The sequence below is a fragment of the Eleutherodactylus coqui genome, chromosome 3 (assembly GCF_035609145.1).
Source record: "Eleutherodactylus coqui strain aEleCoq1 chromosome 3, aEleCoq1.hap1, whole genome shotgun sequence".
Classification (NCBI taxonomy): Eukaryota; Metazoa; Chordata; class Amphibia; order Anura; family Eleutherodactylidae; genus Eleutherodactylus; species Eleutherodactylus coqui.
In genome coordinates, this window is record NC_089839.1 from 168,770,144 (window position 1) to 168,795,474 (window position 25,331).

Here is a 25,331-nt window from a genome sequence, read left to right on the forward strand (position 1 = left end):
TAAATACGCCCCGTGTGAAAGCACCCTGTGTATCGCTGTTACCCGCTCTGACCCCCAACAAATTGTCCAAAGTGCAGGAGAGTATTAAACGGATGAGGATGAGGCAGCTACCAGGCGTTGCTATACTTACCATATATGAGACGTGCTAAGTAACTTTGTCATAAGTCATTTCATTGAAGTCAGTTATTTTGCATTCTCCTCACATACATTAAAGATGACATATTCTAATTAGCATGTCTTCCTTGAGTACGCAAGAATTATCTTCTTAAGTCCTAATCTCTTTAAATATGACCTTCCCTTGAAGTCTTCCTCAGCAGAAGACTTTTCAGTCACGGTGTTACTGAAGGTGAATGATATTCTTAAATAGCCCGCATGAGATTTGATGGCAGGCATTTTTGATTCAGTCTGCTCAGAACCCAATTATCCTTCACACATTAATTCTGTACAATCAGCGTTCTAACATAGGACCGCTGTCTCATCCTAAACCCAGTAGTACTTATACAGTACTTCAGATAAAAGCTTAGAAGTTGACTTATTGTTACAAATAGGACTTTCTTACTTAAAACTTTTATCAATCTCTACATGAAGCCTACAGCAGCGGGGTCCATCACTGCATCTTATAGTATTACCAAGTTTAAAGAGCACTTCAACTTTAAAGGAATACCACTACCTAAAACAAAGTTCCGTACTGCTTATCCATGTTTTCACTAGGGCCCGAGGAGGACTCCTGCAATGTCATACCTGGCACCTTGCTCTTTCATCAGACTTAGCAATAAAGCCGTGTGAGTGTTGATGTTAATTCTCCTAGCTGTCTGCACTTGTAGTTCTACTACACAATTTTACCAAATTTACATTAAGTTCTTAGGTCCACAGGCACGCAGGGATTCGACTATCAGCCAGCGACCCTTTGTACCTATCTATGTCTTCTTTTTTTCTGTACTGCAGATGTGTGCAGAAGTGCCGACCGGCGCACGTGTCCAGCACAGTTTGTTTTTTTTTAAACTCCTGCTTTCCCATGGAATCTACGGCCAGGCCACTGATCAGACGGCTTCCATTGACTGAAATAGAAGCCGTCCATGTGGGAGCTACAGTCAACTGGAGCATGCTGCGATTTTTCTTGTGTGCATGAAAAATCATTTTTCCGTAGCATGCTATGGAGTGTAATGCTGCAGAATCCAGAGCGGAACGCCCGCTTCGGATTCTGCAGCACAAATCCGCCCATGGACGTGAGGCCTAACACTTAGTGGTGACAACTCTAGGTCACTACACTTATGTGATGATTTCTTGGCCCACACAAATGACAAGTTTGGTCCTGTGTTAGGGCTCTTCTACACAGGCCGAGAAATTGTTCAGATTTCCGTTGTCAGCGAGGAGCATACCAATTATCTTTCAGTCTAGATGCATGCACAACTAAGCGCCAAACAATAAATTTGTTCATTGTTCAGTTTCTGCATGCATAACAACAAAACATATCGGCCCATGTAAACAGGCAGTTGTTCATTTATGAGCAACTGCCTGTTTACTTTGAGTGGAGGTGGGCACCCGTAACACTCATCGGCATGCTCTGCTTCCATTCACTGAGTAAGGATCGTTCCTCTGTAAAAGCACAGGAGCGATCATAATTGGGATGACCTGTTGGGCATCTGTGCCCAACAGGTTGTGCCATGTAAAAGCACCTTAAGGTTAGTTTCACACAGGCAATCGCGATATCACATGCGAGAAAATTGCGGCAATATCGCAATTTAGCTCATGAGATGTCTGAGCGTCAGCAATGTTTTTCCATGCAAAAACATCGCTGCCGCTTGTGGGTTTTTTTTTGCTAGAAACACAATAGGACATTCTAATGTTAAAAACGCATCGCATAAAAATCGCAAGTTCATGCAAAGGCTCCATAGGGAAACATGGGTGATAAAGAACAAAACGTAGAAAGATAGGACATGCCGCAATTTCTGTATCTCGCAACATCGAATGAGTGAAAACATCGCAGATGTGAATGAAACCATTGAAAAGCATGGGTTTCATAATTCTATGTTTTCACTCGCCCTCACGACGCTGGAGTCCAGCAGGGAGGATGTGGTAGGCCCATAGAACATCCAACTTGGTACACAGTGAAGTTGCAGCTCCTGTAATTCCCAGGTCAAATTACTTGAGGACCACCTGTGTAGTGGCCGGGTACAACGGGGCCCCTCCTCAAAAGTGTGTATGCTTAGTGTTGTTTTGTCAGTGTCCTTTGTGTTGTGTGATTAAGGTATATTGCCTGTCTGCAGCTCTGAAAGGGTTAACTGTCTGCTATGTGAGCTGTCTGGAAAATGTATCCGTTTGTTTGTCACATGACCTTGTAATATATAAAGCCTTATATATATAATATATATAAGCACTTATTCTACGGAATAAACTTTAAAGTCTTTTGTCAAGGCTTTAGCAATAAACAAAGAAAATAAAAAGGAAAAGCAGCAAAAGTTCCTTTCAACAAAGTTTGGAAGAGAAAAACAAAGTCCCAGAACTGAGTGTCCTGCGACATGGGAGTCCGTCAACACCAAGTACTCTCTAGTGAGTTGGCAGGTCCACTGACTCCTCCGTTTCAAATGTGAACCCGGTAGGAGTGAGCATGCTGCTCCATAAGCTGACACCAATGGACAAACAAAGAGATGGGCTGGGGCATAGGAGGGCCCTTACCTCCTCATCCTCGGCCTGTCCAGGGGCCTAGGTAGGAGAAATGAGGGGCAAGAGTTCACAGAGGGGGCGACGCAGTTCTGCTATTGGAGCCTGTTGTCTCTGGGCCTGAAGGTAGAGCTGTACCTCAGGCACCTCAAATTCCCTTAGATGGAGACGCAACCCTGGAGGGATAGCAGCTCTGGCCTTGGTGTTGTCATGATGGATAACAATCCACGGCATAGGGAAAGATTCCACTTCCTCCCCTTGAACCGAATTGAGGCTAGCCAGTCCCCGTTCTTCCTCTGAAGAAATAGAAATCGGTGGAGACCTCTCCTGGGCGGGTTTCAAGTTCCGGTGCCAGACCAACTTCCATCTTGAAGGCTCCTCCAGGCGTCCCTCTGGCAGTGGAGAAGTAGGGGACGGCTGCGGCAACTCTGACTCACACACACACACTATATACTCGAGCATAAGCTAAGTTTTTCAGCACATTTTTTAATGCTGAAAAAGCCCCCCTCGGCTTATTCTTGAGTGAGGTTAAAAAAAAACAAGCAAAAAAATAACCTGCAATAAATACTCACCTCCCAGCCTGCGTCTGTGTCCCCGGCGCGATATTCTCCCTCGCGATGCGGCAAGCTGCCTGAGAATTCTCCCCGCTGTCATCTCCCTGCTCGGCTTTGAATTCCCCCACCATCAGCACTGTGTAAGTAAGCACTGTGATTGGATCGAGAGCCAGCCAATCACAGCCGGCGCTCGATCATTCACAACCATTCAGTGAATGACATCAATGAATGGCTGTGCGCTGCCTGTGATTGGCCGAGCGCTCGGCCAATCAGCACAGCCCTTTCAGGAGGCAGGGATTTTTAAATCCCCGCCTGCTGAAAGAGCTTCACAGCAGTGCTGGGGAGCCAGCCGGAGGACGCGCCTGAGCGGTGGAGAGGGGAGTATATAATTTTTTTTTCACCAGCTACGGATGATTTTCAGGGAAGGACTTATGTTTTAAGCCCTTTCCTGAAAATAATCGCTGCGGGGTTGCCTGCAACTCACTGCTTTCAATGGGGGCGCAGCAGCGCCAACCCATTGAAAGCAATGGGATAGCATCCTGGACTTCTGCCATGGCTGTGACAGCTGTGACAGAGGATTCCTTCATCCTTGCGATCCCCGTGGGGATGAAGGAAACCCCCTGCCACAGCTGTCACAGCTGTGGCAGAAGTCCAGGATGTATTCCCTATGTTTTCGATGGGGCTAGCGCTGCTGCCGCTAGCCTCATTAAAGACACTAAGCGATATAACACAAATTTTTTCTATGTGCTGCGAGGCTGCAGTGAAAAAACGCAAATGAGTATTATTGTTTTCATAATCATTGCTCTCGCATCGCAGGAAAAAATATCTCTAGTCGGTAGGCAACCTTACTCTTGAAGACCAACTGGGCAACACAGAGCAAGCAAATCAACACAGTTTCTTGTACTACAGAAAAGGTCTCATGGCTGAACATAGTACCACCTCTACACTCGCTCTCAGCCATTCTCCAACTGCCCACTGGGCTAATATTGCAGCGACCGTCTACTTCTTCTGTAGAGAAGTTCACTTCTCTTAGGCTGCCTGTCCATGGGTGTTGCGGTATCCCGCGGCGGAGATATGCCGCGGGATACTGCCGTCCGGGAGTGTGAGCTGGCAGACAGATCTCCGCTGTTAGCCTATTTGACAGATAGGCTGACCGCGGAGAATTGCAATGATTCTACGCTTGTGAACAGGGCAGCTGCGCTCTGCATAGCAATGTTATGGAGAGCGTTCACTACGTTCCCCGCAGCGGATTATCGCAATTCTAACCCATGGACATGCAGCCTTATTCAGATTTATCTCGCTGCTTTGCTACCGCTTGGGCCCTAAGCCCCTCCCCCAGAATGTGGTACTTCACAGCCCGCACTCACCAAAACCGAACCCTTCCGTAAAAGGTACAGTGCTTGCGCAAACGTTAACAAAAACGAGAACCCAAGACCCCACCCCCCTTACATACTGATACATACCACTATAGTGCCATTATATTCTATATTAAATTCTATTATATTCTATGTGTTATATTTGCACTACTAGTAATGGGAGCGCTGGTTTCCGCATGCAGATTTTTTTTCAATAATATTTGTATTTCCTGACGCATATTTCGCACAATTCGTGTGAGCAGCAACATGGCGCTAATGGCAGATTGGTACAGCGTATTACGCATGCAAAAGTTGTGTAAGGCCAGTCTCACACGACCGGATTTCACTTGTAGAATCCGCGGTATTTAAAAAATAGCGAGTGCGATTTCCTCCCACAGAAATAAAATCGCAGCATGTTCTATTTTAGTGCGGATTCCGCACGGATGACTTTCATTGAAGTCAATGGAAGCCGTCCGACCTGCGGCCCTTCTGCAATTGACCCGTCCGTGTGTGAGCAGCCTAAGAGTTTAACAGTTCAGAAAGTAAACAGAGTGAACTTGTAGTATCACATCAGGCTGCGACTTTACTGTGTATTTCGGGGGCCTCCGTTGCAGATTTTGCGTTGGGTCAAGTGCTTCCTCTGCATACAGCAGTTATAAGATTTACCTACCATTCAGTTGCATTCATACATTATGTTGCACGGCCAGTCTGCACTGTAGTCACGTATAACCATGCGGCTGCTGGCAGTTGTTAGACAAGAACTGTTTTTGCCTCTCTATGTGATCACATGACCCAGGTCAGCAGCGCAGCTGTGCGTTCCGTACTGCATTTCAGGTGCCAAGTATTTCTGTAGCGTTCGGCCCAACTATGCTGACCTTCCTCCTTTCCACCAGCCGTAGCATCCACCCCGCACTGCCACACTCAGCCCTACTGATCACAGCTGCTGGTATGGACGTAGCGAGTGTGCCAGCTCCAAGGCAGGAGGTGCTTTACATCTGTCAAGTGTTTGGCGGCCACTAACTGCTCTACAGCTGTTGAAAAAAAAGCAAATGTTCGTCAACAACCCAGCTGTATTGTATGAGCAAAAAATTCAATTACAACTTCAATCTTCACAACAAAAGGACAATCCAGAATAGATCTACCGATCCAAATACACGATCCCAAAAAGAATACGGACTGCGTCCATATTAAACTGAGTAATATGGTACAGTAGGGCTCCATAGGGAGCAATGGTGCAGTCACATGCCTGAGCCCTAATCACATCTCCTTTTTGCTGCTATTTAGTCTACTATTGTGGACGTTATCCAGAAAATATTCTATCTGCAACATATATTTTAAATTTTGTGCATTTCATATGAAATTGCTTTATGTGGATTTTTTTTTTTAATTTTAAAACAATTACAATATCATTGGCAGCTTCTCCTGCCAAAATGTACAATCGGCAGCCAGAGATACAGAACGAGATGGAATGGCTTCTGGAAGTGCATTGCCTCGTTCAATGTTTCGTCTTCCACTGCAGACTGCACATTTCGATGACAGATGCCACTAAACACATCAAGATAGCATCACAATGCCATGTGCACAAAACTGCACATGGCACAAGGTATGGTTTTAGATCTTTACTGTGGAACTATAGGCATTCCACATGCCGCTCGGTTGTGCCAACTTATAGTCTCCCTACAAGCAACATCTATAAGAGATGATCCCGGTAGCTCTATCTTGCAGCTTGCAATGATGGAGGCCGTCATTTTGGAGAATCTAAGAAAAAAAATGCATGTGAAATTATAGACACCTTAGGGCTCCTTCACTTTGGCGAGCACAATATCGCAAAGAAAAAAAAACCACGGAAACAAAAAAAAAACAACGCATTTTTGTTTAGGAGATGTCTCAGCATCAGCGATTTATTTATTTTTTTTACTATAAATCAATCTTCCATCGCTGTCGCTCCGATTTTCTCACACGATAGACAATAGAAGCTTCTAATGTTAAAAACACATTGCTCAACATCGCATGGTCGTGCGTTGTGATAAATCGGAGGCTCCATAGGGAAACATTGACAATAGAAAATAGCAAAATGCAGAACAATAGGGCAAGCAGAAACGTCTAAATCTTTCAACATTGAGTGACAGGAAACATCGCAGATGGGAATGAAGTCATTGAAAAGCATGGGTTTCATAATTCTGCGTTCTCTCGCAACATGCAAAAATCACATGATTTTCTTGCAAATGTGAAAGCGGCTTTAGGGTGTAATATGGACCTGTGGCTGTTAGGTAGCCTTTCCATGGGAACTGGACTATCGCTGAAGCTTGAATTAGCAAGATGCTGACATAATAGGAGGGCAAATGGATTTTCACAGGTCACCCATGCCATTCCCTATGTGCCGCCTAATGTGAGGCAGCATTCCTGCAAGCCAATGTTTTACTTTGACGTGCAGGAATGCTGCCTTCCAACAGATGGCGCTGCAGTGGTATTGTCCCATCTTTCCATTTGCATATTTCCCAGAGGAGCATGCATGGCCTTATAAGTCTCTTCACACACCTTCTAGGTTCTCTCCTTAAGGAGAAACAATATTATTCCTGACCAAAGTGTCTAAAACACATCAGAAATGTGGTGCAAAGCATGCAAGACAGTTTTATTGGCACAATTTGTGCCAAAAAAATAGAAAATCTTCATTGGTAGATCTGTGCAACAGTATCTTGAAGCTTCTGTGCTATAAAGCAAAATCTGAAACAGAACTAGCCAAGTAGTATCCATCATCTATAGAACTTGTCTTTCCATATACGGGGACAGAGGGACTTTTTGGCCCTCCTCAGGCTCCAGGGTCCTAGTGCCACTACAACTTCTATACCCTACTACAAAATTACCATCATTTTTGGTTTGACGTAGATTCAAAAATATACATAATACACTAGAGCTGGGTCAGGAATACTAAGAATAGTGGCCAACCACAGAGATCTGTGCGTGATCAACACTTTCTCCATCATAAGATGTAATAAAAGCTTTGTAGTAAATAATCTAAGTGAGCAAAAACGTAAAAGGGGGCTACACAAAATTCTACAACAGAGGCTAAACCAGGATGGGTACAGCATTTAAATCCCACAGCAGATTTAGCAGAGTAGGATCGGGCTCACACGAATGGGTCCAATTCTGTATATGGATTTCCGCAACGGATGACCTGCGATACATCGCAGAAAGAGATTGCGAATGGTTGCAGAAGATTGCGGATAAGATTGTTTTCTCTACAGAGATGTATGCAATGCACAGCGTACTGTCTACACGGAAAAAGGATCTCTCGCTCCTCTCTAACTGGCGTTCTGGCTTTTATAATTATTTACCTATGAAGTTTCTGCTGCTCATATGCAATATTAATTGCGTACGGGTGACGGAACACTCGCATCTATTAACTTCTATGAAGGCTGTCTGCGCGGAGTCCAGGCTAAAACAGAGCATGCTGCAATTTTTCTTCCGCTCGTGGAATCCGCAATTCCTACCCGCGCACCTGAGCCAACCGGCAAAAATTCATGCCTTTGAACGCCCGCTTATCGTCCGTGCGGATGCTGATCGTGGAATCTGCAATTCCGGCCTGAGGCTGGATTCACACAGGCGTATTTGCACATAAAATTTTTGTGTGCAGAATACACGGAAAATAGAACCCATTGATTTCAACGGGTTCATTCACAAGCGTTTATTTTGTGTGCGAAATTGCGTTTCACAAAAGGATACATAGCACACTCTATTTTCCTGCGCATTTGAGCAGGTAAAGAGCACATTATGCACTCAGAATATGGCCATTTCAAAGGCTGGGAGCATAAGTGCGTACTGTTCTGCGTGCAATAAGCACAGGGGAAAAAAAAGAAAGCAGCAACTTTCATTCCACAAAAAACGCATACGCTCGTTGCTCGTTGCAGATTTTGTTATGGATTTTGCACCGTGGGTTCCACTCACTGTATTGCAAGGCCTGAAAAATACAGTGAAAATCGTCTGCATGACCAGATGCCACTGTGGATTTCTTTCACTGTGGATGAGTGGGACGTGTTAAAATCCCATTCACATACATTGGAATGCATTTTGTTGCAGAATCTCGGTGCGCATTCCAAATTCCATAACAATTCTGCTACGTGCGACTCACGCTAGGTGCAGTTTAAATGGATGACTACAGTCAAAGAAGACATTGCCTATTCTATGGGGTCTCATGAGTTCTAAGTGCAACCCTGCTCCTATTTGTATAGAATTCCCTATACAGGAATTTGATGAAGAAATGCCTCTTGACAGATCGGAATTGGGAGGCACTGTAACTTTCAAACATCTTCACCCCTATGATTTAACTTTGCTTCTTTATCTGAGCATAGACTATCGGGTATGACTTGTGTCTGCGCACTTTTTCCATGCTGCAATGCCCCTTCTCAGTGCCCTCCAATAGTAACAGTGCTCCCTTTGTGGCCCCACAAACTAATATTGCCCTCCTTCCCCCTTCAGTCCACATTCCCTAAACTCCAGCTATCGGTACAACAATCTCCTTAACTGAACACTACTGTAACTGGATTCTGCTCGCTGTGTGTAGAGTTAAACCTGACTCCTCCTCATCTCCTGCTCTCAGAAGACGCTACAGTGGTGCCTTGGGTTCAGACTTTAATCTGTTCCATGACGGAGCTCTTAACCCTAGACACTTGTAAGTCAAATCAATTTTCCCCATTAAAATAAATGAAACAGCCAATAATCCATTCCGGATCACAAAGCTCTCCCACTGATTTCAATGGGGATGGAGTTGCCCCATTGAAAGCAATAGGTCACCGGCACCTCCGCAGTGATTTTCGGGGAAGGGTTTTAAATATAAGCCCTTCCCTGAAAAATCATCCCTGGCCGTGGTAAAAAAAAAATAAAAATCTTAAATATATACTCACCTGTCTGCTGGGGGTCAGGTGCGTCTAGCCGCCACTTGTTCTCTATGCACTGCTCTGAAGCTTTTCAACAGGCAGGGATTAAAAATGTAGGGAGAACAAGCGGCTAGACATGCCTGAGCCCTGGCAGCGGCGGACAGGTGAGTATATATTTTTTACTACAGCTAGGGAAGATTTTCAGGGAACGGCTTATATTTAAAGCCCTTCCCCAAAAATCACTGCAGGGGTACTGGCAGGCCATTGCTTTCAATAAGGCCACCGGCAGCAGCTGCGGCCCCATTGAGAGCAAGGCTCATAACCGAAGTTTTTGCTCTTAAATCAGAGCAAAAATTTGGGAGAGAGCCTGCTCTCAAGTCAAAAAGCTGAGGCACTCTTAACCCAAGGTATCACTATAATTGCCAAAGTGCAGGAGACGGGGGATGGAATTGGGTTATGCACTGTATGGATTGTTGTACTGGTGGCTGGATTATTGGAAATAGGGGCCTACTAAGTGGTTCATCAGGTGGGACTGGGGGGCAAGGCCATTCAGCCCCCATGCCCCAGAAAAACTGCTTCGTCTGCCGCCATTAGCAGCACACCTCTGGATCAGAAATGCAGAATTCTCCAAGCTCTGAGCTGAAGGGACAGGACACTTGGAAGAACAATATTCATTCAGTGATCTATGGGGGAACCAACAAGTGAACCATAACTAATACGTCTCTATGGTGAAGGTGCACATTCCCTTTGACTCTTTAGTATTTGAAAGGGGTAAATCTCATATAGCTCCCCTTATACAAACAGCTCCTAGTATATACTGTATTACGTACAGCATGCAGAGGTTTCCTGTGCTGAATGAGGACAAGAATTAGGTCGGAGGCATGGAGCTGTTCTCTAAGAATAGGCCTGACAAAGTGGAAGTTCATAGCTTGAAGGATGCTGCAGAGGGACATGTCAGTGATGAAGTGGTTGCAGCAGACTCTAGCTCAGCCTCTATAAGACATGGATGAGTAGATGAGAGGTGACAGCACAGGAGGAGAACTATGAGAAGAGTGGGCTGCTGGGTGACAGATTATAATGTGCTTGTGTTGTGATGTTACTATCTGGGGTGTATGCTATGTGCTTGTGTGAAGTGTGCAATGCTGTGCTTTGCATTGCACTGTTAGGTTACCTTGTTACTCAGGTCAGCTCCACCATGCCTTACCCCTAAGGGCGCCTACCCACTTGCAATTTTTTTTCCTGTGATGTTTTGCGTTTTTTTCTCAAGAGCAATTAGTATAGAATGTGTTCTTGTCCATCTGGGGTTTTTTTCCGTTTCGTGGGGTTTTTTCACATAGGAACTGTCAGTTGCATAGGTCTCCTTATTTTTCTCTTAATGCACCCATGATTGTCAATGGAGGGCTGCAAAAAATGCCACAAAAAATGCCGCAAAAAATGCAGCGGAAAACGCGCAAAAAACGTGCGAAAAACGCCGCGTTTTTCACACGCGAAAATCGGCACCGCAAGTGGGTAGGCACCCTAAGAGTGGCTGTCCTTGGCAGTGCAGACTTCATCAGAGCCCAATGCCATTGAAGGTATTAACATATGGCACTTGGCCAATATGCTAGCATTCAGGGCACAGGGAAGTGGCTTTGGGAGTATAGGAACATAGATGATGCCAATAGAAACCGTTGTTGACTTATGGAACCATTAGAGCTGGACTCATTCATCAAAGGCATCTTGCTGAACTGTGGCCCATAGATGGCTTGACCCTGGTGGGCTGGAGACTGGAGTAGCTTGTCCATTGCAGGGGCGATGGGCTGAGGTTGGGGAGTGAGACAAAGGGCCTGTGGATATGCAATACAGAGGGTCACCTGAGGCAAGAAGATGAATCTTTGGAAGGGTGGGGTTCAGCGGATTTAGTAAGCAACGTCTATTGTGTTTTTCTTGCACATTTTTTTTTCACGCGATTGTCAATGGGACTTTCTTATGTTAAAAAAGCATTGCAAGTTGGTGCTTAGCATTTTTTGTGCGATGCGTTTTTAACATTAAAAAGTCCCATTGACAATTGCATGAAAAAAACGTGCAAGAAAAACGCAAGTGTGCAGGAGCCCTAAGGGAGTCTCTGGGAACAGATGATGAGCTGTTAAATGAATTCCGCTGTGACTGTGCAGCATCCGAGGATCGAGCCCACAGTCGAGCAGATAGCGGGATAGATAAGGCCTTGTCATGGGGCTCTACCATCTCCTCCCCTGGGGGTAGCACGGGACCAGTCCAAGTTACTGCTGGGGGAACTTTCACGGGGGTAACCCAAAACGTACATTACTTTTAAAAGTCCTGTCACTCGTGATGCCAGCGTTTCTTACTTCGTGGTGAATCCAGATGGTAAAATAAGTGGTCCACACACAGGGAAACGTTTAAGGAGCAAAGCAGGGAATGGTCAGCAGTGCTCGTCTACTTGAGAAATTATATACAGTCCAAAACAGTAGATACACGCCAGCAGGGAATGGTGCATAACACAAAGTGGTGTGACAGGGAGGAAATCACAGGATCACAGAAGAACCCACAGTCCAAGGTTATCTGTGGGGTTCTGTTCCCAGCCACTCTTCAGCTCTCTAGAGGTCAAGACTCACATTTGGAAACATAAAGCACTCAGCAACTTGGCGGTTCCTCTCTCTCTTCACTCACAGTTTCTCAGGGGTAACACATCTTCTGGATAAGGGGTAAGCATCTCCTGGATAAAGCAGGCCCAGGGAAGGTTGGTGGATATCTCTCAGCCTCCTCCATTCAAGCCAACACAGAACTGATGGTGTCTGTGTGGCTCACTTGCAGAACTCCAAACGCTCCTCTCTCTCTTGCAAGACCAGAACAGACTCTCTTTGCAAACACCTTGCATACACATATACATAGCACGATCACATGACAAACAACAAGATACATTTTCTAGACATCTCACATACCAGACAGTTACCCACTAGAGATGAGCGAACGTACTCGTCCAAGCTTGATACTCATTCGAGTATTAGCGTGTTCAAGATGCTCGTTACTAGAGGCGAGTACCACGCGATGTTCGAGTTACTTTCACTTTCATCTCTGAGACGTTAGCGCGCTTTTCTGGCCAATAGAAAGACAGGGAAGGCATTACAACTTCCCCCTGCGACGTTCAAGCCCTATACCACCCCCCTGCAGTGAGTGGCTGGCGAGATCAGGTGTCACCCGAGTATATAAATCGGCCCCTCCCGCGGCTCGCCACAGATGCATTCTGACATAGCTCAGGGAAAGTGCTGCTGCTGGTGCAGGGAGAGCGTTAGGAGTTATTTTAGGCTTCAAGAACCCCAAGGGTCCTTCTTAGGGCCACATCTGACCGTGTGCAGTACTGTTGAGGCTGCTTTTAGCAGTGTTGCACAATTTTTTTTTTTTGTATATCGGCCGTGCAGAGCATTGCGTCCGCAGTCTGCAGTCATTCTACAGAGTATAGGGGCAGTACTGGTGAGGCAGGGAAAGAGATAGTCAGGCTATATACGCAGTGGGTTTTTTCCAGAAAATTGATCGCCGTCATCCCGCCAGAGGGAAACAGTATACATAATATTATACGCTGCCTACAGTATCTATCTGCTGGGAGTTGTAGTCCTAATTAATACGCAGCTAAGCGTTACAGCAGGCTTGCGCAAAATTGTTTCCTGGATCTGCTGTCTCTGTTACATCAGCGCTGTCATCCCGCCAGAGGAAAACAGTATACATAATATTATACGCTGCCTACAGTATCTATCTGCTGGGGGTTGTAGTCCTAATTAATACGCAGCTAAGTGTTACAGCAGGCTTGCGCAAAATTGTTTCCTGAATCTGCTGTCTCTGTTACATCAGCACTGTTATCCCGCCAGAGGGAAAGAGTATACATAATATTATACGCTGCCTACAGTATCTGTCTGCTATATCAGCTCAGCATTTTAAAAAAATAGAAGCAAAATAATTAAGGCCTACTACTGGCCTTTGGCCACTTGACTGCTTCTGCACTGTGAATTCCACTAGGTCAGTCATACGCACCTACGTCTCACTACAGGCGTGCGCAAAATTGTTTCCTGGCTCTGCTGTGCATTCCGTAAGGGAAGTCAGCCTCCAACCACAGGCCAATAAGCGGCACATTTAATTACAGCGTTCTGTTTCTGCACTACTGGTAATACACCATGCTGAGGGGTAGGGGTAGGCCTAGAGGACGTGGACGCGGGCGAGGACGCGGAGGCCCAAGTCAGGGTATGGGCACAGGCCGAGCTCCTGATCCAGGTGTATCGCAGCCGACTGCTGCGGGATTAGGAGAGAGGCACGTTTCTGGCGTCCCCACATTCATCTCACAATTAATGGGTCCACGCGGTAGACCTTTATTAGAAAATGAGCAGTGTGAGCAGGTCCTGTCGTGGATGGCAGAAAGTGCATCCAGCAATCTATCGACCACCGAGAGTTCTGCGCCGTCCACTGCTGCAACTCTGAATCCTCTGGCTGCTGCTCCTCCTTCCTCCCAGCCTCCTCACTCCATTACAATGACACATTCTGAGGAGCAGGCAGACTCCCAGGAACTGTTCCCGGGCCCCTGCCCAGAATGGCCAGCAATGGTTCCTCTCCCACCGGAGGAGTTTGTCGTGACCGATGCCCAACCTTTGGAAAGTTCCCGGGGTCCGGGGGATGAGGCTGGGGACTTCCGGCAACAGTCTCAAGAGCTTTCAGTGGGTGAGGAGGACGATGATGATGAGACACAGTTGTCTATCACTCAGGTAGTAGTAATTGGAGTAAGTCCGAGGGAGGAGCGCATAGAGGATTCGGAGGAAGAGCAGCAGGACCATGAGGTGACTGACCCCACCGGGTTTGCTACGCCTACTGAGGACAGGTCTTCAGAGGGGGAGGCAAGTGCAGCAGCAGGGCAGGTTGGAAGAGGCAGTGCGGTGGCCAGGGGTAGAGGCAGGGCCAGACCGAATAATCCACCAACTGTTTCCCAAAGCGCCCCCTCGCGCCATGCCACCCTGCAGAGGCCGAGGTGCTCAAAGGTCTGGCAGTTTTTCACTGAGAGTGCAGACGACCGATGAACAGTGGTGTGCAACCTTTGTCGCGCCAAGATCAGCCGGGGAGCCACCACCACCAGCCTCACCACCACCAGCATGCGCAGACATATGACGGCCAAGCACCCCACAAGGTGGGACGAAGGCCGTTCGCCGCCTCCGGTTTGCACCGCTGCCTCTCCCCCCGTGCCCCAACCTGCCACTGATATCCAACCCCCCTCTCAGGACACAGGCACTACCGTCTCCTGGCCTGCACCCACACCCTCACCTCCGCTGTGCTCGGCCCCATCCACCAATGTCTCTCAGCGCACCGTCCAGCCGTCGCTAGCGCAAGTGTTGGAGCGCAAGCGCAAGTACGCCGCCACGCACCCGCACGCTCAAGCGTTAAACGTGCACATAGCCAAATTTATCAGTCTGGAGATGCTGCCGTATAGGGTTGTGGAAACGGAGGCTTTCAAAGGTATGATGGCGGCGGCGGCCCCGCGCTACTCAGTTCCCAGTCGCCACTACTTTTCCCGATGTGCCGTCCCAGCCCTGCACGACCATGTCTCCCGCAACATTGTACGCGCCCTCACCAACGCGGTTACTGGCAAGGTCCACTTAACAACGGACACGTGGACAAGCACAGGCGGGCAGGGCCACTACATCTCCCTGACGGCACATTGGGTGAATTTAGTGGAGGCTGGGACAGAGTCAGAGCCTGGGACCGCTCACGTCCTACCCACCCCCAGAATTGCGGGCCCCAGCTCGGTGGTGGTATCTGCGGCAGTGTATGCTTCCTCCACTAAACCACCCTCCTCCTCCTCCTACGCAACCTCTGTCTCGCAATCAAGATGTGTCAGCAGCAGCAGCACGTCGCCAACAGTGGGTGTCGCGCGGCACGGCAGCACAGCGGTGGGCAAGCGTCAGCAGGCCGTGCTGAAACTACTCAGCTTAGGAGAGAAGAGGCACACGGCCCACGAACTGCTGCAGGGTCTGACAGAGCAGACCGACCGCTGGCTTGCGCCGCTGAGCCTCCAACCGGGCATGGTCGTGTATGACAATGGCCGTAACCTGGTGGCGGCTCTGCAGCTCTGCAGCCTCACGCACGTGCCATGCCTGGCCCACGTCTTTAATTTGGTGGTTCAGCGCTTTCTGAAAAGCTACCCACGCTTGTCAGACCTGCTCGGAAAGGTGCGCCAGCTCTGCGCACATTTCCGCAAGTCCCACACGGACGCTGCCACCCTGCAGACCCTGCAACATCGGTTTCATCTGCCAGTGCACCGACTGCTGAGCGACGTGCCCACACAGTGGAACCCTACGCTCCACATGTTGGCCAGGCTCTATGAGCAGCGTAGAGCTATAGTGGAATACCAACTCCAACATGGGCGGCGCAGTGGGAGTCAGCCTCCTCAATTCTTTACAGAAGAGTGGGCCTGGTTGGCAGACATCTGCCAGGTCCTTGGAAACTTTGAGGAGTCTACCCAGATGGTGAGCGGCGATGCTGCAATCATTAGCGTCACCATTCCTCTGCTATGCCTCTTGAGAAGTTCCCTGCAAAGCATAAAGGCAGACGCTTTGCGCTTGGAAACAGAGGCGGGGGAAGACAGTAGGTTGCTGGATAGTCAGAGCACCCTCCTGTCTATATCTCAGCGCGTTGAGGAGGAGGAGCATGAGGAGGATGAGGAGGAGGGGGAAGAGACAGCTTGGCCCACTGCTGAGGGTACCCATGCTGCTTGCCTGTCATCCTTTCAGCGTGTATGGCCTGAGGAGGAGGAGGAGGATCCTGAAAGTGATCTTCCTAGTGAGGACAGCCATGTGTTACGTACAGGTACCCTGGCACACATGGCTGACTTCATGTTAGGATGCCTTTCTCGTGACCCTCGCGTTACACGCATTCTGGCCGCTACAGATTACTGGGTGTGCACACTGCTCGACCCACGGTATAAGGAGAACCTTTGCATTCTCATACCCGAAGAGGAAAGGGGTTCGAGAGTGATGCTATACCACAGGACCCTGGCGGACAAACTGATGGTAAAATTCCCATCTGACAGCGCTAGTGGCCGAAGGCGCAGTTCCGAGGGCCAGGTAGCAGGGGAGGCGCGGAGATCAGGTAGCATGTACAGCACAGGCAGGGGAACACTCTCTAAGACCTTTGACAGCTTTCTGGCTCCCCAGCAAGACTGTGTCACCGCTCCCCAGTCAAGGCTAAGTCGGCGGGAGCACTGTAAAAGGATGGTGAGGGAGTACGTAGCCGATCGCACGACCGTCCTCCGTGACGCCTCTGCCCCCTACAACTACTGGGTGTCGAAGCTGGACATGTGGCCTGAACTCGCGCTGTATGCCCTGGAGGTGCTTGCTTGTCTTGCGTCTAGCGTCTTGTCAGAGAGGGTGTTTAGTGCGGCTGGGGGAATCATCACGGATAATCGTACCCGCCTGTCAACCGACAGTGTCGACAGGCTTACACTCATCAAGATGAACAAAGCCTGGATTTCACCAGACTTCTCTTCTCCACCAGCGGACAGCAGCGATACCTAAACAATACGTAGGCTGCACCCACGGATGGAAGCATTGTTCTCTATCACCATCAAAAACGTGGACCTTTTAGCTTCATCAATCTGTGTATAATATTCATCCTCCTCCTGAAACTTGATGTAATCACGCCGAACGGGCAATTTTTCTTAGGCCCACAAGGCTCAGTCATATAATTTTTGTAAACAATTTTTATACGTTTCAATGCTCATTAAAGCGTTGAAACTTGCACCTGAACCAATTTTTATTTTAACTGGGCTGCCTCCAGGCCTAGTTACAAATTAAGCCACATTAACCAAAGCGATTAATGGGTTTCACCTGCCCTCTTGGTTGGGCATGGGCAATTTTTCTGACGTACATTAGTACTGTTGGTACACCAATTTTTTGGGGCCCTCGCCTACAGTGTAATCCAATTAATTTTTTGCCCACCTGCATTAAAGCTGACGTTACATCAGCTGTGCTGGGCACTGCAATGGGATATATTTATGTACCGCCGGTGGGTTCCAGGGAGCCACCCATGCTGTGGGTCCACAGGGAGTTGTAACTGCATGTGTCTACTTCTAAAGAACCCCAGTCTGACTGGGGCATGCAGTGTGGGCCGAAGCTCACCTGCATTTAACATGACATTACCTCAGCTGTGATGGGCAATGCAATGGGATATATTTATGTACCGCCGGTGGCTTCCAGGGAGCCACCCATGCTGTGGGTGCACACGGAATTCCCATTGCGGAGTTGTACCTGCCTGTGACTATTTATAAAAAACCGCGGTCTGACTGGGGCATGCAGACACCTTAACAGAATGAATAGTGTGTGGCACATAGGTTCCCCATTGCTATGCCCACATGTGCAGCTCCTGATGGTGGTGGCACAGGATTATATTTCTCATTGCTTCTGTACAGCATTGTGGGCTATCGCCCCGCCCCTTTTAAAGAGGGTCGCTGCCTAACCGTGCCAACCCTTTGCAGTGTGTGCCTGCGGTTTCTCCTCATGGCAGACGCACTTATAAATAGACACGAGGGTGGTGTGGCATGAGTGCAGCTGAAGGCTGCACAGGGACACTTTGGTGTGCGCTGTGGACACTGCATCGTGCAGGGGGGGGGGTTTGGCAGTATGTAACCCAGGAGAAGTGGCAGCGGAGTGTCATGCAGGCAGTGATTGTGCTTTGTTGGAGGTAGTGTGGTGCTTAGCTAAGGTATGCATTGCTAATGAGGGCTTTTCAGAAGTAAAAGTTGTTGGGAGGGGGGGGGGGCACTCTTGCCGCTATTGTGGCTTAATAGTGGGACCTGGGAACTTGAGATGCAGCCCAACATGTAGCCCCTCGTCTGCCCTATCCGTTGCTGTGTCGTTCCCATCACTTTCTTGAATTGCCCAGATTTTCACAAATGAAATCCTTAGCGGAGCATAGGTCCCATAGAAAAATGCTCAGGTCGCCCATTGACTTCAATGGGGTTCGTTACTCGAAACGAACCCTCGAGCATCGCGATAATTTCATCCCGAATAACGAGCACCCGAGCATTTTGGTGCTCGCTCATCTCTATTACCCACTCAGTGCTGCAGCTATGCAATACACCTTATATTCATGCAACATGAAAGACACTGACAACACATAGGCCCAAGACAAATGTACGCATACTTTATGGGGGGGGCCCTGTTAACTCTGGGCCACTACAACTGTGTAGTCCTAGCTGTGGGAGTGAACAACTTGTTGGTCTGTTAAAGCAGGGCAGCCTATGAGGGTTACCAACTTTGGAGGAAAATGTTCTGGGGAGCCTGCCGGGGCTATGGTGGGGATGTAGGGCTGAAGCAAAAAATAGTTTGGTTGAAGTGTATTATGCACTGAATAATGTAAGGGTCAGCAGAGAAATGGCTATGGAGATCAGGGCCAAGAGTACAAAGGAACCTCCTTCAGTGTATGTTCAGACACAAGCTGTAGCTGTGTGCTTGCACGAAGTGGGTTGAGCTGAGCAGAAACAGTGGATAAGAGAGGAGACGAAGCCAGAAACATGGAAAATAGCCATTGAGAGTGCCAAACTTTTGTCTTGGCATGCAAACCTACCAGAAGAGTTGAATGACCACAGAGTAGAGAAACGCATGACATGAGAATCAGCTCAAGCCAGTTCCAAACCAATAAGCCATACTTCTGTTTCTGCCAGACAGTAACTGTTCACATACCATGGTTTCCAAGTTTATGTTCTGTAAAAGAACGCTTGAGTAACATGGTATTAGCTTTTTTCTCCTATGCCACCTTGCTTGACCCCACAAGACACAAGCCATGACCCGTATGACTTTGTTAAAGCTGTCGCACCTCCAACTGATTTGCACCGGCATGATGTTGCAGGAGTGATCAAATCATAACCTCCTACCCCATCTGGCAAGTCTGCAGTCGGCTTACATGTGTAATGTTGAGAGCTGTCATTTGTATGTGTTTAGCTTAGAGGATGGTGTGAATGAAACACTGACAAGTAGTCTCTGTGAAGCCAACAGTGACCTATGTAGAATGATAGTTACCTGATTGAAAGATTGAATTGAGTTCTAGAATGTCCAAGTTTCCTTTCCACCATGTGTGATCAGCAACCATGAAGCTTAACTCTGCCACATACCGTAATCTGAACTGTAACCACAACGTTCATTGTGCCTTTTTAAAATGAACTGCAACCATTATGCTTCTTGCGCCACTGACACGTGAAAAACAGAACTAAAGACGTCTGTTGAACTATATGGTCTGCTATCCATTCATTCAACTCCACGTTACATATTCACGTAGACACTCACTTATCCTTGATACTCCGTATTCCTAGAAATTATTTGCTATTGTATGAAATATAATTAGTGTCTATGGTTTTGACTATTTATTCTAAGAGTTGCAATTAATATTTGTAATCTGTACTTTCTGCATTTCCTTACACACTTTTGCAAATTTTAATTACTGCTTGCATGTTTCGCCTGTAATTAGTCGTCTGGCTGCTTCATGTACAGTCTGCACTCATTACACTTACAAAAATGAATAGCTGTTTGTGCATAAAATATAATGACACCCTCTGGTACTATATAATAAGTTAATGTTGCAGAACAGCCCTCACTGCAGGAGGACGTCGCAGGCAGAGTTGCACATAGTTTGGAGTAAACATAGACTTATGTATAATAGGTCAGTATTAGAGATAAGCGAGCATGCTTGTTTAGAGCAATTACTCAATCAAGCATCGCTTTTTTCGAGTAACTGTCTTCTCGTCCGAAACGATTCGGGGGGACGGCGGGTGGAGCAGGGGGTAGCAGAGGGGAACAGGGGGGGGAGATCTCTCTCTCTCTCTCCCTCCCACTCACCCCCCCCCCAAAAAAAATCTTTTCACACGAGTAGTCTGTTACTCGAAAAAAGCAATGCTAAGTCACAGCTAATATAAGTGAATGCAGTCACATTGCGACTCGCAAGTTGCCATAACTGCTATCCAACAATCACAGGAAATCCAAACCAGCAGAATTCCTTGCATTTGTCGGGTCATGGTAACATGCAAGTCACAACACGACTGCATTTACTTAGGTTGAGGTCACACAGCTGGATTGGTATTTCAGATTTGCAGCAGGCAGGGTTGGTCCTTTGGCCGGGAAAAAAAACAGCGAGGAAAACCTGATGGTGCGTCACAGGTGGCTCTACTATCTCCACCCGATGCACCCAAAATGCTGCCGGCCCAGCTGTATACAGGCCCAGTAATAACAACCATGCTAAGCAAATTCATTACTTATCTCGCCACGTGACGCCAGTGCCTCTTCCCAGTGATCGAACACGTGGACCAAATAATAGAGTCCATAGTCAAAGTTGTTTTCAAACCGGAGGCGCACGGTTTTCTTTTACTCACATTTTCAACTTTGATTTTCCAAAAACAAGGTATTACAACAGTCTTAGGTATAGAAATTCAGGCACATTTCTCCTTTTCCGAAATCTCCCACACAATTGCATATAGAAGTCACTCTTCTCACCCGACATATGAACATCTTCAGTCTCAGTTATCTGATGGACGAACTCTGGGGGGTTATTCCTGACACGTAGGGGAACACACACGATGCCCTTTCATTCACTAGTTACAACCTTTCTCTCTCTGTTTCAGTAGCACTCAATGGTCTTGTTGCTTCTGCCAACTCGTACTCTGGACTGCGGTAGTTAAGTAGGGAAGATTTGCAATCACCACTGCCGATTCCTGAAACAGGATCCGAACTCTGAGCTCCAGTCCCCGAAGGGGATGAATCCCATGACAAATGAGATCGCACCGGTGCTTCTGCCTCCTGCTCCTGCGTCCTCCTCCACCGACTGCATTTCTACACTCCCATCTCTCCCCTAAAAACTCTGCCACCAACGTTCCTAACCAACCAAACAAGTCACACATAGCAGGTTAGGAAGAGAAACTCACCACACCAAAATGGGCAACACCAACCCGTTCAGACATAAATACACATACAGTGATGCAAAGACAATCCACAAGTGGTAGGCAAGTGTCACAGAGAGGTACCCAAACTCTGAGCCCCTACAGATTATGCAATCACGGTCCGCACTGGAGATCCGTGGTAAAACACAGGCGCTGAAAGGCATGCATTTTCGCTTTTCCATTCTCACTTGCAGATAAGAAGAAAACGCAGCATGCTCTATTTTACCATGGAAATGTCAAAGGAAGCCATCTGACCCGCAGCCCATACGCAATTAACATAACGCATGGGCTGCGGGGTACCTGCATCATCGCGAAGCGACAGCAAGGGAAATACAAATAAACAAAAAATGCAAACTGTACTGCGCATGACCGCCTGTGTGCCTCTGTGGTCATCCGCAGTACAGTTATAGGAGGTACGCAGAGTCACTGGCCCTATATAAGGATGCAATGTAGCAAACAATGCCACAATTTTTTGTTGTGCAACGTGTCATGGCCCAAGTCGCTGTGCAGTCCTAGTCCTATGGAGACGTTTTCCTCTAGAAGCAACGCTTTCAGAGGGAATACCTCCGTAATACGGTTTCCAGTGCGTAAAACACAATTTTTATCTGCTGGGATTCATATAGAATTGACAGAAAAACTTTTGTAGATCTTCATATGAAATTACAGCCATTCAAAAAGGTGCACTATTGACTCTTAGGGCTCATTCACATGGGCATAAGAAATTTCAGTCCATGAAAAAGGGACGGATTTAATTGCGTTTGTATGTGCATGCGGCATGCATTTTTGTTGCATAGCTGTTATTTTTACATCTATGCGCTATTCATTAAAAAAAAAAGTCAGTCCAATTGATGTCACTATTTTCTTTTTCAGTCTCTTGACAACATGTGCAAAACTGCAGCACACATGCATGTAACATCTGTATTTGCTGTGAGTTGCATTTTTACACTCCCAAAGACTTAGAGCATGCTGCAAAAAATAGAGCATGCTGCAAAAATACACCCATGTGAATGGGCCCTTAGACGTCATAAAATGCCGTATTACAACTTGAAGCTGTGGATCAACAACATTGCATGTACATCAACATAAGCTAAAGTTTTAATTCAGTGTGCACGCCTTTGAATGTCACAGAGCTCTGGCTTAGGGCTTGTTCACACACCGTATGTGTACAATGCTGCAGGTCTTTGTTGTACACGTCTTCCAGCCATGCGCGCTGGGCTGCGAGGGCACTGCGAATGGCCACATACCACTCACTCATGGACATGCGCAGTGTGACTTTTATTTCTTTTTTAATGCATATAGAAACTGCGTATGGACAGCATATCATACACTGCTCGTACTAGGTATAGGGCTCACATTGCGTACGAACACAGAGAAATAGAGCTCGCTGCAATTTATTTTTCTTCTGTTTCGATACACTGTGTCCATATGCAGGTATGCATTGAACAATGAAAGTCCGTCCATAGACTTTCATTGACTCCATTCACCGCATATTACCCATGGAATATACACGGTGACAATACGCCAATGTGAATGAGCCCTTAGACTGGGCCTCATGGTAACCTCTCATATGTGATATTCTGCAAATGTATAAAAGCGTTCTGCAATACTGCACAATCATATGTGTAGAACTGCATGCGCATACGTTTTGCATTTGACATTGGATGTCTTCCTATTGTGATAGCATCTGTATATTCATGCACTCATGATATGTCATAAAAATCCATAATGGATACACAACCCAAGATATCACACTGCGACCTGTCACAATCACATTACTACAACAATTCCGGTGTGGAGCCCTGTCCTTTATCCGACAGCCTTACGTTGCATTGTATGCATAATATACGACCCGGCATCCAACTAGAGGGGCAATAAACCATTATAAAATGAACACATATGAGAGACTTGCATGCTCCAATTAGGAAAGCAGGTGTCTATACTTATAATAGCTGCAATACCTACAATTGTGCATCTTCTATATAATGACACGGATTGCGATATAAATGTATGTAAGATACGTTAACTTGCCATTTAACGCGTTATGATACGTACGATGCACTGCAATCTGTAAACTGAGTTACCCCGAAGCATCAGTCATGCCAAGGATTGCTACATCTGAACGTATGATGATGAAGGGGTTTATCTAACATCCCCCCTTAATCGTCTTCCTGTTGTCTGAGCATCAATGGGTTAATACAAATTAATAGCTAACAGTAATTCATTTGTTTTCCATAGTTTCTTATATGACAAATAAGATCTTCGCTTCTTCCTTCCATAGTCCAGACTGCAGACTTTAAGGACAATATACTCTTTATATTACTACAGAGGAATTTGTCAGCTAGATCCCTATACAAAGTCAGATGTCCCGGAGATTGTGATCACCATGAAAATAGTCTACGCAATGCCCGGCAGGGAAGTGAAACACAAAAATAGCCCAAATCATAAGTTAAAGGATTTTCTATCAGACTTTTCCCATTAGCAATTCAGCATTTAATGGTCGCTGTGAATCAAGAAAGGATTTCCCTGGTGTAGACAGCAAATTAACAAGACCTTGTGGAACAGCTGTAGTTAGTAAAGCTATGTGCTTCCTTGGGAATAGCCCCCTCATTGCAGATTTCTAGAATCAGTCGGTAACAGACATGGAATAACACAGGTTAAATCACAGAGCACAAATCCGGTTTCCTAAAAGCGGCTTAGATGTATATTGGATTTAAAGGGAGAAAAAAAAAAGAAAAAGTTTTTCAAACTTACCATCTGCCCCTGGCTGCAGATTGGGTCTGTTCCCAGTCATCATGCTCATAGCCCCCTGCCTTCCTCTGCAGGGATGTAAAGCTTGTGCCGTTAGGTTGCTGCTTTGCTGAGTCTTTCCTTTTTTTTGGCTTTTGAGAAAGAAGTAACCAGTGCATGAAGTAGAGGACTCCTCTAGGTACAAGCACACAGTGCTTGCTGCAATGGATGAAGCTGTGAAGAGCAGTCTTGTCCTGTATCACAGTGTCATAGGCAAACCCCAGCCCACACTCCTAGAGACCAATCACAAGTGCAGGGGAGGACTGTGGGATCTCAGCGAGCTGTCATCATACAGGGGAGTCGGGTTTACCAAATTGTTTATTAGATAAAAAGTTACATTGTTGAGGATATTTCCTCATGTCATAACATTCGATAGTTTCAATAATAACACTGATACATTGTGAGCCAGAAAGGGGACACATAGTAACATCTGGTGTTCAGTCTATAGCAGGGGTGTCAGACTCATTTTCACTGAGGTACACATCAGCATTAGGGTTGCCCTTAAAGAAAGGGTATATTTGTGCTCCGTATTACATACGCATTTTTTACACATTAAAAACAGACATCGTGATCCCCATTGAAGTGCATTGGGGTATTTAGGCATGTATTTTTCACACATGTATTTTACACACATGAACAAAATTGCTTAATATGGACCACAAATATCTCATTAAAGTCAATGGGATCACATAAATACAGTGAATATAAATGATATTTCCTTCATCCGTATTTACGCATGAAGGCCTCTTTCACATGGGTGTTGCAATTTACTTGTGATGAGCTTCCTAACTTGGAGGGTGCCTGGGTAGGGCTGTCAGAGCTGTGCAGCCACCTGTGAGTTGCTGAACTGGGAGGTGTGCAGCATAGCTCAGAATTCAGGATGGCACCCACTGCCTGTGCTGCCCCCTCTGCCAAGCACTGGTTGCGTCCTTCGGGAAAAGCGGAGAGACGGTCCTTCTGCTCACAGGCCACATCAATGATGTAGCAAGCCAGGTTTAGCCTGCAGGCCATGAGTGTGATCTATAGCATGCATATGTATATATACAGTACTGTGATTTTTTTTTCTCTTCTCAGGATGGAGTTCCTCGCAGTGTAGAATGAAATGGGATAATCACTTTGCAATTTGATGCCATGTTGCAATTTACAC

General features: G+C 46.7%; 1 protein-coding gene across 1 annotated transcript in view; it reads right to left on the minus strand.

The window, feature by feature from the left end:
* The window catches only part of FGD3 (FYVE, RhoGEF and PH domain containing 3), a 272,469-nt gene extending 248,263 nt beyond the window's left edge, over positions 1-24,206 (minus strand). The window contains exon 1 of the mRNA XM_066596514.1: positions 24,149-24,206. Within this exon, the coding sequence (XP_066452611.1) occupies positions 24,149-24,197 (49 nt within the window). The 5' untranslated portion in view covers positions 24,198-24,206. The remainder of the gene's footprint in view (positions 1-24,148) is intronic.
* Between the last annotated feature and the right edge of the window lie 1,125 nt (positions 24,207-25,331).